Source organism: Dendrobates tinctorius, unplaced genomic scaffold, assembly GCF_039654945.1.
Source record: "Dendrobates tinctorius isolate UK_male_01 unplaced genomic scaffold, ASM3965494v1 ptg000013l, whole genome shotgun sequence".
NCBI lineage: Eukaryota > Metazoa > Chordata > Amphibia > Anura > Dendrobatidae > Dendrobates > Dendrobates tinctorius.
The window spans coordinates 1987378-2002777 of NW_027361681.1; the positions used below are offsets into that span (position 1 = coordinate 1987378).

Genomic DNA, 15400 nt, shown 5'->3' on the forward strand with positions numbered 1-15400 from the left:
GCGTAACACTGCTATACAGCGTCCATATAGCACCCCCATACTGCACTCACGTAACACTGCTATACAGCGTCCATATAGCACCCCCATACTGCACTCACGTAACACTGCTATACAGCGTCCATATAGCACCCCCACACTGTGCTCGCGTAACACTGCTATACAGCGTCCATATAGCACCCCCATACTGCACTCACGTAACACTGCTATACAGCGTCCATATAGCACCCCCACACTGTGCTCGCGTAACACTGCTATACAGCGTCCATATAGCACCCCCATACTGCACTCACGTAACACTGCTATACAGCGTCCATATAGCACCCCCACACTGTGCTCGCGTAACACTGCTATACAGCGTCCATATAGCACCCCCATACTGCACTCACGTAACACTGCTATACAGCGTCCATATAGCACCCCCATACTGCACTCACGTAACACTGCTATACAGCGTCCATATAGCACCCCCACACTGTGCTCGCGTAACACTGCTATACAGCGTCCATATAGCACCCCCATACTGCACTCACGTAACACTGCTATAGAGCGTCCATATAGCACCCCCACACTGTGCTCGCGTAACACTGCTATACAGCGTCCATATAGCACCCCCATACTGCACTCACGTAACACTGCTATACAGCGTCCATATAGCACCCCCATACTGCACTCACGTAACACTGCTATACAGCGTCCATATAGCACCCCCACACTGTGCTCGTGTAACACTGCTATACAGCGTCCATATAGCACCCCCATACTGCACTCACGTAACACTGCTATACAGCGTCCATATAGCACCCCCACACTGTGCTCGCGTAACACTGCTATACAGCGTCCATATAGCACCCCCATACTGCACTCACGTAACACTGCTATACAGCGTCCATATAGCACCCCCGCACTGTGCTCGCGTAACACTGCTATACAGCGTCCATATAGCACCCCCATACTGCACTCACGTAACACTGCTATACAGCGTCCATATAGCACCCCCACACTGTGCTCGCGTAACACTGCTATACAGCGTCCATATAGCACCCCCATACTGCACTCACGTAACACTGCTATACAGCGTCCATATAGCACCCCCACACTGTGCTCGCGTAACACTGCTATACAGCGTCCATATAGCACCCCCATACTGCACTCACGTAACACTGCTATACAGCGTCCATATAGCACCCCCACACTGTGCTCGCGTAACACTGCTATACAGCGTCCATATAGCACCCCCATACTGCACTCACGTAACACTGCTATACAGCGTCCATATAGCACCCCCGCACTGTGCTCGCGTAACACTGCTATACAGCGTCCATATAGCACCCCCACACTGTGCTCGCGTAACACTGCTATACAGCGTCCATATAGCACCCCCATACTGCACTCACGTAACACTGCTGTACAGCGTCCATATAGCACCCCCGCACTGTGCTCGCGTAACACTGCTATACAGCGTCCATATAGCACCCCCATACTGCACTCACGTAACACTGCTATACAGCGTCCATATAGCACCCCCACACTGTGCTCGCGTAACACTGCTATACAGCGTCCATATAGCACCCCCATACTGCACTCACGTAACACTGCTATACAGCGTCCATATAGCACCCCCATACTGCACTCACGTAACACTGCTATACAGCGTCCATATAGCACCCCCGCACTGTGCTCGCGTAACACTGCTATACAGCGTCCATATAGCACCCCCATACTGCACTCACGTAACACTGCTATACAGCGTCCATATAGCACCCCCACACTGTGCTCGCGTAACACTGCTATACAGCGTCCATATAGCACCCCCATACTGCACTCACGTAACACTGCTATACATCGTCCATATAGCACCCCCACACTGTGCTCGCGTAACACTGCTAGCCAGCGTCCATATAGCACCCCCATACTGCACTCACGTAACACTGCTATACAGCGTCCATATAGCACCCCCATACTGCACTCACGTAACACTGCTATACAGCGTCCATATAGCACCCCCACACTGTGCTCGCGTAACACTGCTATACAGCGTCCATATAGCACCCCCATACTGCACTCACGTAACACTGCTATACAGAGTCCATATAGCACCCCCACACTGTGCTCGCGTAACACTGCTATACAGCGTCCATATAGCACCCCCATACTGCACTCACGTAACACTGCTATACAGCGTCCATATAGCACCCCCATACTGCACTCACGTAACACTGCTATACAGCGTCCATATAGCACCCCCACACTGTGCTCGCGTAACACTGCTATACAGCGTCCATATAGCACCCCCATACTGCACTCACGTAACACTGCTATACAGCGTCCATATAGCACCCCCACACTGTGCTCGCGTAACACTGCTATACAGCGTCCATATAGCACCCCCATACTGCACTCACGTAACACTGCTATACAGCGTCCATATAGCACCCCCACACTGTGCTCGCGTAACACTGCTATACAGCGTCCATATAGCACCCCCATACTGCACTCACGTAACACTGCTATACAGCGTCCATATAGCACCCCCACACTGTGCTCGCGTAACACTGCTATACAGCGTCCATATAGCACCCCCATACTGCACTCACGTAACACTGCTATACAGCGTCCATATAGCACCCCCGCACTGTGCTCGCGTAACACTGCTATACAGCGTCCATATAGCACCCCCATACTGCACTCACGTAACACTGCTATACAGCGTCCATATAGCACCCCCACACTGTGCTCGCGTAACACTGCTATACAGCGTCCATATAGCACCCCCATACTGCACTCACGTAACACTGCTATACAGCGTCCATATAGCACCCCCGCACTGTGCTCGCGTAACACTGCTATACAGCGTCCATATAGCACCCCCATACTGCACTCACGTAACACTGCTATACAGCGTCCATATAGCACCCCCACACTGTGCTCGCGTAACACTGCTATACAGCGTCCATATAGCACCCCCATACTGCACTCACGTAACACTGCTATACAGCGTCCATATAGCACCCCCACACTGTGCTCGCGTAACACTGCTATACAGCGTCCATATAGCACCCCCATACTGCACTCACGTAACAATGCTATACAGCGTCCATATAGCACCCCCATACTGCACTCACGTAACACTGCTATACAGCGTCCATATAGCACCCCCACACTGTGCTCGCGTAACACTGCTATACAGCGTCCATATAGCACCCCCATACTGCACTCACGTAACACTGCTATAGAGCGTCCATATAGCACCCCCACACTGTGCTCGCGTAACACTGCTATACAGCGTCCATATAGCACCCCCATACTGCACTCACGTAACACTGCTATACAGCGTCCATATACCACCCCCATACTGCACTCACGTAACACTGCTATACAGCGTCCATATAGCACCCCCATACTGCACTCACGTAACACTGCTATACAGCGTCCATATAGCACCCCCACACTGTGCTCGCGTAACACTGCTATACAGCGTCCATATAGCACCCCCATACTGCACTCACGTAACACTGCTATACAGCGTCCATATAGCACCCCCACACTGTGCTCGCGTAACACTGCTATACAGCGTCCATATAGCACCCCCATACTGCACTCACGTAACACTGCTATACAGCGTCCATATAGCACCCCCATACTGCACTCACGTAACACTGCTATACAGCGTCCATATAGCACCCCCACACTGTGCTCGCGTAACACTGCTATACAGCGTCCATATAGCACCCCCATACTGCACTCACGTAATACTGCTATACAGCGTCCATATAGCACCCCCACACTGTGCTCGCGTAACACTGCTATACAGCGTCCATATAGCACCCCCATACTGCACTCACGTAACACTGCTATACAGCGTCCATATACCACCCCCATACTGCACTCACGTAACACTGCTATACAGCGTCCATATAGCACCCCCATACTGCACTCACGTAACACTGCTATACAGCGTCCATATAGCACCCCCACACTGTGCTCGCGTAACACTGCTATACAGCGTCCATATAGCACCCCCATACTGCACTCACGTAACACTGCTATACAGCGTCCATATAGCACCCCCACACTGTGCTCGCGTAACACTGCTATACAGCGTCCATATAGCACCCCCATACTGCACTCACGTAACACTGCTATACAGCGTCCATATAGCACCCCCATACTGCACTCACGTAACACTGCTATACAGCGTCCATATAGCACCCCCACACTGTGCTCGCGTAACACTGCTATACAGCGTCCATATAGCACCCCCATACTGCACTCACGTAATACTGCTATACAGCGTCCATATAGCACCCCCACACTGTGCTCGCGTAACACTGCTATACAGCGTCCATATGGCACCCCCATACTGCACTCACGTAACACTGCTATACGGCGTCCATATAGCACCCCCACACTGTGCTCGCGTAGCACCCCCATACTGCACTAGCGTAACACTGCTATACAGCGTCCATATAGCACCCCCACACTGTGCTCGCGTAACACTGCTATACAGCGTCCATATAGCACCCCCATACTGCACTCACGTAACACTGCTATACAGCGTCCATATAGCACCCCCATACTGCACTCACGTAACACTGCTATACAGCGTCCATATAGCACCCCCACACTGTGCTCGCGTAACACTGCTATACAGCGTCCATATAGCACCCCCATACTGCACTCACGTAATACTGCTATACAGCGTCCATATAGCACCCCCACACTGTGCTCGCGTAACACTGCTATACAGCGTCCATATGGCACCCCCATACTGCACTCACGTAACACTGCTATACGGCGTCCATATAGCACCCCCACACTGTGCTCGCGTAGCACCCCCATACTGCACTAGCGTAACACTGCTATACAGCGTCCATATAACACCCCATACTATGCTCACGTGATACTGCTATACAGCGTCCATATAACACCCCCACACTATGCTCACGTAATATTGCTATAGAGCATCCATATAATACCCCATACTGCACTCAGGTAACACTGCTATACAGCGTCCATATAGCACCCCCACACTGTGCTCGTGTAACACTGCTATACAGCGTCCATATAGCACCCCCATACTGCACTCACGTAACACTGCTATACAGCGTCCATATAGCACCCCCACACTGTGCTCGCGTAACACTGCTATACAGCGTCCATATAGCACCCCCATACTGCACTCACGTAACACTGCTATACAGCGTCCATATAGCACCCCCACACTGTGCTCGCGTAACACTGCTATACAGCGTCCATATAGCACCCCCATACTGCACTCACGTAACACTGCTATACAGCGTCCATATAGCACCCCCATACTGCACTCACGTAACACTGCTATACAGCGTCCATATAGCACCCCCACACTGTGCTCGCGTAACACTGCTATAAAGCGTCCATATAGCACCCCCATACTGCACTCACGTAACACTGCTATACAGCGTCCATATAGCACCCCCACACTGTGCTCGCGTAACACTGCTATACAGCGTCCATATAGCACCCCCATACTGCACTCACGTAACACTGCTATACAGCGTCCATATAGCACCCCCATACTGCACTCACGTAACACTGCTATACAGCGTCCATATAGCACCCCCACACTGTGCTCGCGTAACACTGCTATACAGCGTCCATATAGCACCCCCATACTGCACTCACGTAACACTGCTATACAGCGTCCATATAGCACCCCCACACTGTGCTCGCGTAACACTGCTATACAGCGTCCATATAGCACCCCCATACTGCACTCACGTAACACTGCTATACAGCGTCCATATAGCACCCCCACACTGTGCTCGCGTAACACTGCTATACAGCGTCCATATAGCACCCCCATACTGCACTCACGTAACACTGCTATACAGCGTCCATATAGCACCCCCACACTGTGCTCGCGTAACACTGCTATACAGCGTCCATATAGCACCCCCATACTGCACTCACGTAACACTGCTATACAGCGTCCATTTAGCACCCCCACACTGTGCTCGCGTAACACTGCTATACAGCGTCCATATAGCACCCCCATACTGCACTCACGTAACACTGCTATACAGCGTCCATATAGCACCCCCACACTGTGCTCGCGTAACACTGCTATACAGCGTCCATATAGCACCCCCATACTGCACTCACGTAACACTGCTATACAGCGTCCATATAGCACCCCCACACTGTGCTCGCGTAACACTGCTATACAGCGTCCATATAGCACCCCCATACTGCACTCACGTAACACTGCTATACAGCGTCCATATAGCACCCCCACACTGTGCTCGCGGAATACTGCTATACAGCATCCATATAGCACCCCCATACTGCACTCACGTAACACTGCTATACAGCGTCCATATAGCACCCCCACACTGTGCTCGCGTAACACTGCTATACAGCGTCCATATAGCACCCCCATACTGCACTCACGTAACACTGCTATACAGCGTCCATATAGCACCCCCACACTGTGCTCGCGTAACACTGCTATACAGCGTCCATATAGCACCCCCATACTGCACTCACGTAACACTGCTATACAGCGTCCATATAGCACCCCCACACTGTGCTCGCGTAACACTGCTATACAGCGTCCATATAGCACCCCCATACTGCACTCACGTAGCACTGCTATACAGCGTCCATATAGCACCCCCACACTGTGCTCGCGTAACACTGCTATACAGCGTCCATATAGCACCCCCATACTGCACTCACGTAACACTGCTATACAGCGTCCATATAGCACCCCCACACTGTGCTTGCGTAACACTGCTATACAGCGTCCATATAGCACCCCCATACTGCACTCACGTAACACTGCTATACAGCGTCCATATAGCACCCCCACACTGTGCTCGCGGAATACTGCTATACAGCGTCCATATAGCACCCCCATACTGCACTCACGTAACTGCTATACAGCGTCCATATAGCACCCCCACACTGTGCTCGCGTAACACTGCTATACAGCGTCCATATAGCACCCCCATACTGCACTCACGTAACACTGCTATACAGCGTCCATATAGCACCCCCACACTGTGCTCGCGTAACACTGCTATACAGCATCCATATAGCACCCCCATACTGTACTCACGTAACACTGCTATACAGCGTCCATATAGCACCCCCACACTGTGCTCGCGGAATACTGCTATACAGCGTCCATATAGCACCCCCACACTGTGCTCGAGTAATACTTCTATACAGCGTCCTTATAACACCCCCATACTGCACTCACGTAATACTGCTATACAGCATCCATATAACACCCCCATACTGCACTCACGTAATACTGCTATACAGCGTCCATATAGCACCCCCATACTGTGCTTGCGTAATACTGCTATACAGCGTCCATATAGCACCCCCATACTGCACTCACGTAATACTGCTATACAGCGTCCATATAGCACCCCCATACTGTGCTTGCGTAATACTGCTATACAGCGTCCATATAGCACCCCCATACTGCACTCACGTAATACTGCTATACAGCGTCCATATAGCACCCCCATACTGCACTCACGTAATACTGCTATACAGCGTCCATATAGCACTCCCATACTGTGCTTGCGTAATACTGCTATACAGCGTCCATATAGCACCCCCATACTGCACTCACGTAATACTGCTATACAGCGTCCATATAGCACCCCCATACTGTGCTTGCGTAGCACCCCCATACTGCACTCACGTAATACTGCTATACAGCGTCCATGTAGCACCCCCACACTGCTCGCGTAATACTGCTATACAGCGTCCATATAACATCCCCATACTGCACTCACGTAATACTGCTACACAGCGTCCATATAGCACCCCCATACTGTGCTCACGTTATACTGCTATACATCATCCATATAACACCCCCATACTGTACTCACGTTATACTGCTATACAGTGTCCATATAACACCCCCATACTATGCTCACGTAATACTACTATACAGCGTCCATATAACACCCCCACACTATGCTCACGTAATATTGCTATACAGCGTCCATATAATACCCCATACTGTGCTCACGTAATACTGCTATACAGCGTCCATATAACACCCCCATACTGCACTCACATTATACTGCTATACATCGTCCATATTGCACCCCCATACTGCGCTCACGTAATACTGCTATACGGTGTCTGTATAACACCCCTATACTGTACTCACGTAATACTGCTATACAGTGTCCATATAACACCCCCATACTATGCTCACGTAATACTACTATACAGCGTCCATATAACACCCCCACACTATGCTCACGTAATATTGCTATACAGCGTCCATATAATACCCCATACTGTGCTCACGTAATACTGCTATACAGCGTCCATATAACACCCCCATACTGCACTCACATTATACTGCTATACAGCGTCCATATAGCACCCCCATACTATGCTCGCGTAATACTGCTATACAGGGTCCATATAATACCCCATACTGTACTCACGTAATACTGCTATACAGCGTCCATATAACACCCCCATACTGTACTCACGTAATACTGCTATACAGCGTCCATATAACACTCCCATATTGTACTCACGTAATACTGCTATATAGCGTCCATATAACACCCTCATACTGTACTCATGTAATACTGGTATACAGCGTCCATATAGCACCCCCCGTACTGCTATACAGCGTCCATATAATGCCCCCATACTGTACTCACGTTATACTGCTATACGGCGTACATATAACACCCCCATACTGTACTCACGTTATATTGTTATACAGCGTCCATATAGCACCCCCATACTGTGCTCACGTTATACTGCTATACAGAGTCCATATAGCACCCCCATACTGCACTCACGTAATACTGCTATATGGTGTTTGTATAACACCCCTATACTGTACTCACGTAATACTGCTATACAGCGTCCATATAACACCCCATACTATGCTCACTTGATACTGCTATACAGCGTCCATATAACACCCCCACACTATGCTCACGTAATATTGCTATACAGCATCCATATAATACCCCATACTGTACTCACGTAATACTGCTATACAGCGTACACATAACACCCCCATACTGTACTCACGTAATACTGCTATATAGCGTCCATATAACACCCTCTTACTGTACTCATGTAATACTGGTATACAGCGTCCATATAGCACCCCCCCGTACTGCTATACAGCGTCCATATAATGCCCCCATACTGTACTCACGTTATACTGCTATACAGCGTCCATATAACACCCCCATACTGTACTCGCGTTATATTGTTATACAGCGTCCATATAGCACCCCCATACTGTACTCACATTATACTGCTATACAGCGTCCATATAACACCCCCATACTGTATTCACGTTATACTGCTATACAGCGTCCATATGGCACCACCATACTGTGCTCACGTTATACTGCTATACAGAGTCCATATAGCACCCCCATACTGCACTCACGTAATACTGCTATATGGTGTTTGTATAACACCCCTATACTGTACTCACATAATACTGCTATACAGCGTCCATATAACACCCCATACTATGCTCACGTAATACTGCTATACAGCGTCCATATAACACCCCATACTATGCTCACGTGATACTGCTATACAGCGTCCATATAACACCCCCACACTATGCTCACGTAATATTGCTATAGAGCATCCATATAATACCCCATACTGCACTCACGTAACACTGCTATACAGCGTCCATATAGCACCCCCACACTGTGCTCGTGTAACACTGCTATACAGCGTCCATATAGCACCCCCATACTGCACTCACGTAACACTGCTATACAGCGTCCATATAGCACCCCCACACTGTGCTCGCGTAACACTGCTATACAGCGTCCATATAGCACCCCCATACTGCACTCACGTAACACTGCTATACAGCGTCCATATAGCACCCCCACACTGTGCTCGCGTAACACTGCTATACAGCGTCCATATAGCACCCCCATACTGCACTCACGTAACACTGCTATACAGCGTCCATATAGCACCCCCACACTGTGCTCGCGTAACACTGCTATACAGCGTCCATATAGCACCCCCATACTGCACTCACGTAACACTGCTATACAGCGTCCATATAGCACCCCCACACTGTGCTCGCGTAACACTGCTATACAGCGTCCATATAGCACCCCCATACTGCACTCACGTAACACTGCTATACAGCGTCCATATAGCACCCACACACTGTTCTCGCGGAATAGTGCTATACAGCGTCCATATAGCACCCCCACACTGTGCTCGCGTAATACTTCTATACAGTGTCCTTATAACACCCCCATACTGCACTCACGTAATACTGCTATACAGCATCCATATAACACCCCCATACTGCACTCACGTAATACTGCTATACAGCGTCCATATAGCACCCCCATACTGTGCTTGCGTAATACTGCTATACAGCGTCCATATAGCACCCCCATACTGCACTCACGTAATACTGCTATACAGCGTCCATATAGCACCCCCATACTGCGCTTGCGTAATACTGCTATACAGCGTCCATATAGCACCCCCATACTGCACTCACGTAATACTGCTATACAGCGTCCATATAGCACCCCCATACTGCACTCCCGTAATACTGCTATACAGCGTCCATATAGCACCCCCATACTGTGCTTGCGTAATACTGCTATACAGCGTCCATATAGCACCCCCATACTGCACTCACGTAATACTGCTATACAGCGTCCATATAGCACCCCCATACTGTGCTTGCGTAATACTGCTATACAGCGTCCATATAGCACCCCCATACTGCGCTCACGTAATACTGCTATACAGCGTACATATAGCACCCCCATACTGTGCTTGTGTAGTACTGCTATACAGCATCCATATAGCACCCCCATACTGCTCGCGTTATACGGCTATACAGCGTCCATATAACACCCCCATACTGCACTCACGTAATACTGCTATACAGCGTCCATATAACACCCCCATACTGTACTCGCGTTATACTGCTATATAGCGTCCATATAGCACCCCCATACTGTGCTCACGTTATACTGCTATACATCGTCCATATTGCACCCCCATACTGCGCTCACGTAATACTGCTATACGGTGTCTGTATAACACCCCTATACTGTACTCGCGTAATACTGCTATACAGCGTCCATATAACACCCCCACACTATGCTCACGTAATATTGCTGTACAGCGTCCATATAATACCCCATACTGTGCTCACGTAATACTGCTATACAGCGTCCATATAACACCCCCATACTGCACTCACATTATACTGCTATACAGCGTCCATATAGCACCCCCATACTATGCTCGCGTAATACTGCTATACAGGGTCCATATAATACCCCATACTGTACTCACGTAATACTGCTATACAGCGTCCATATAACACCCCCATACTGTACTCACGTAATACTGCTATACAGCGTCCATATAACACTCCCATATTGTACTCACGTAATACTGGTATACAGCGTCCATATAACACCCTCATACTGTACTCATGTAATACTGGTATACAGCGTCCATATAGCACCCCCCCGTACTGCTATACAGCATCCATATAATGCCCCCATACTGTACTCACGTTATACTGCTATACAGCGTCCATATAATACCCCCATACTGTACTCACGTTATATTGTTATACAGCGTCCATATAGCACCCCCATACTGTACTCACATTATACTGCTATACAGCGTCCATATAACACCCCCATACTGTATTCACGCTATATTGCTATACAGCGTCCATATGGCACCCCCATACTGTGCTCACATTATACTGCTATACAGAGTCCATATAGCACCCCCATACTGCACTCACGTAATACTGCTATATGGTGTTTGTATAACACCCCTATACTGTACTCACGTAATACTGCTACACAGCGTCCATACAACACCCCATACTATGCTTACGTGATACTGCTATACAGCGTCCATATAACACCCCCACACTATGCTCACGTAATATTGCTATACAGCATCCATATAATACCCCATACTGTACTCACGTAATACTGCTATACAGCGTCCACATAACACCCCCATACTGTACTCACGTAATACTGCTATATAGCGTCCATATAACACCCTCATACTGTACTCATGTAATACTGGTATACAGCGTCCATATAGCACCCCCCCGTACTGCTATACAGCGTCCATATAATGCCCCCATACTGTACTCACGTTATACTGCTATACAGCGTCCATATAACACCCCCATACTGTACTCACGTTATATTGTTATACAGCGTCCATATAGCACCCCCATACTGTACTCACATTATACTGCTATACAGCGTCCATATAACACCCCTATACTGTATTCACGTTATACTGCTATACAGCGTCCATATGGCACCCCCATACTGTGCTCACGTTATACTGCTATACAGAGTCCATATAGCACCCCCATACTGCACTCACGTAATACTGCTATATGGTGTTTGTATAACACCCCTATACTGTACTCACATAATACTGCTATACAGCGTCCATATAACACCCCCATACTATGCTCACGTAATACTGCTATACAGCGTCCATATAACACCCCATACTATGCTCACGTGATACTGCTATACAGCGTCCATATAACACCCCCACACTATGCTCACGTAATATTGCTATAGAGCATCCATATAATACCCCATACTGTACTCACGTAATACTGCTATACAGCGTCCACATAACACCCCCATACTGTACTCACGTAATACTGCTATACAGCGTCCATATAACACTCCCATATTGTACTCACGTAATACTGCTATACAGCGTCCATATAACACCCTCATACTGTACTCATGTAATACTGGTATACAGCGTCCATATAACACTCCCATACTGTATTCACGTAATACTGCTATATAGCATCTATATAGCACCCCCATACTGCACTCATGTAATACTGGTATACAGCGTCCATATAACACTCCCATACTGCTATTCAGCATCCATATAATACCCCATACTGTACTCGCGTAATACTGCTATACAGCGTCCATATAGCACCCTCCCGTACTGCTATTTAGCATCCATATAATACCCCATACTGTACTCACGTTATACTGCTATACAGCGTCCATATAACACCCCCATACTGTACTCACGTAATACTGCTATACAGCATCCATATAACACTCCCATATTGTACTCACGTAATACTGCTATATAGCGTCCATATAACACCCTCATACTGTACTCATGTAATACTGGTATACAGCGTCCATATAGCACCCCCCCGTAAAGCTATTCAGCGTCCATATAATACCCCATACTGTACTCACGTAATACTGCTATACAGCGTCCATATAACACCCCCATACTGTTCTCACGTAATACTGCTATACAGCGTCCATATAACACTCCCATATTGTACTCACGTAATACTGCTATATAGCATCCATATAACACCCTCATACTGTACTCGTGTAATACTGGTATACAGCGTCCATATAGCACCCCCCCGTACTGCTATTCAGCGTCCATATAATACCCCATACTGTACTCACGTAATACTGCTATACAGCGTCCATATAACCCCCCCATACTGTACTCGCGTAATACTGCTATACAGCGTCCATATAACACTCCCATATTGTACTCACGTAATACTGCTATACAGCGTCCATATAACACTCCCATATTGTACTCACGTAATACTGCTATATAGCATCCATATAACACCCTCATACTGTACTCATGTAATACTGGTATACAGCGTCCATATAGCACCCCCCCGTACTGCTATTCAGCGTCCATATAATACCCCATACTGTACTCACGTAATACTGCTATACAGCGTCCATATAACCCCCCCATACTGTACTCACGTAATACTGCTATACAGCGTCCATATAACACCCCCATACTGTTCTCACGTAATACTGCTATACAGCGTCCATATAACACTCCCATATTGTACTCACGTAATACTGCTATATAGCATCCATATAACACCCTCATACTGTACTCATGTAATACTGGTATACAGCGTCCATATAGCACCCCCCCGTACTGCTATTCAGCGTCCATATAATACCCCATACTGTACTTGCATAACACTGCTATACAACGTCCATATAACACTCCCATACTGCACTCACGTAATACTGCTCTGTATCGTCCATATAGCACCTCCATACTGCACTCATGTAATACTGGTATACAGTGTCCATTTAATACTTTCATATTGTACAATTTAGCTTACTAAATACTACTGTACAGCTTTAATATAATAGTCCCATTCTATGCTCACAATTTTTCCTTCTTTTAGTGCCTTATAAAACTTCCATGCACTGCCTGACACGTGCTGTCATAAAGACCCTAAATACCAGCACCATATAATAGCGACTGACTTAATATTTGCCCTCTTTTATACTCCCAAGTGGCACCAATTCTACTGCCCGCACCCTGCCCCGTGATACTATGGCTGCCATTCGTAGTCATCACCCAGCTTTCCTGAGTCCTGCCTTTCTAGTTATACAGCAGCACTGGAGCTGGCTATATCTGAGTGGTGGTCATTGACTCAAATGATCCCCCCTCCATCTTACTGGTGATCGGGGTTCCCCCATAATCATAGTTTACAGGTCACTGTACCTGCAGTTACTAACAATCTACGTTCCTGTCTCCTCAGTATGTTCTCCAGTGTAACCGCTACCCACAACCCATGGTGACCCCAGTGCTCTGAAGCCCCCCCTAGCACCATGCTGTTCTCGCTGCGGGAACTGGTCCAGTGGTTGGGATTCGCCCAGTTTGAAATCTTCATCCACATTTCTTCACTGCTGATATTCACCATCCTCTTGGCCATGAAGGTTGACAAACTATTGGACCTGGGCTGGTGGAACGTCTTCATCCCGTTCTTTGCAGCGGATGGATTGAGCACCTACTTCACGGCCATTGTCACAGTGCGTCTGTTCCAGGACGGGGAGAAGCGTCAGGCCGTGCTGCGTCTCTTCTGGATCCTCACCATCCTCAGCCTCAAGTTTGTGTTTGAGATGCTGCTGTGCCAGAAGCTGGTGGAACAGACCAAGGGGCTGTGGTTCGGACTTATTATGTCTCCAGTGTTCATCCTGCTGCAGCTGCTGATGATCAGAGCCTGCAGAGTGAACTAGGCGGCATCCACGAAGACCACTGATCACCTGATCTGCATGTCTATTTATTAAAGCTTTATGTAAAAGATCAGTCATATCTTTCCAGAATACATGATGTGTGATAACCAGTATGGCCGCGATTACTGCTCTTACAGGTGTATGTATGTGGTACTAGCAGGTACGCAGGATGCAGTGACGAGACGCGAGACGGTCTGGTGTTTCTAGTTATAACTTTTATAGGTAACTATCCGCAGGGGTAGTCTAAGCAACCGAACAAATAACAGGAATTGCCCTCACAGGGA

The 15400-nt window shown here is 48.1% G+C and overlaps 1 protein-coding gene across 2 annotated transcripts in view; it reads left to right on the forward strand.

Moving 5' to 3' along the window:
- Positions 1 to 15189, forward strand: part of TMEM203 (transmembrane protein 203) — a 16410-nt gene extending 1221 nt beyond the window's left edge. The window contains exon 2 of one of the 2 annotated variants that reach the window (XM_073558262.1): positions 14642 to 15189. In XM_073558262.1, the coding sequence (XP_073414363.1) occupies positions 14712 to 15119 (408 nt within the window). In that variant the 5' untranslated portion in view covers positions 14642 to 14711 and the 3' untranslated portion in view covers positions 15120 to 15189. The remainder of the gene's footprint in view (positions 1 to 14641) is intronic. The other variant, XM_073558263.1, reaches the window with a different exon arrangement.
- Positions 15190 to 15400: the final 211 nt, after the last annotated feature.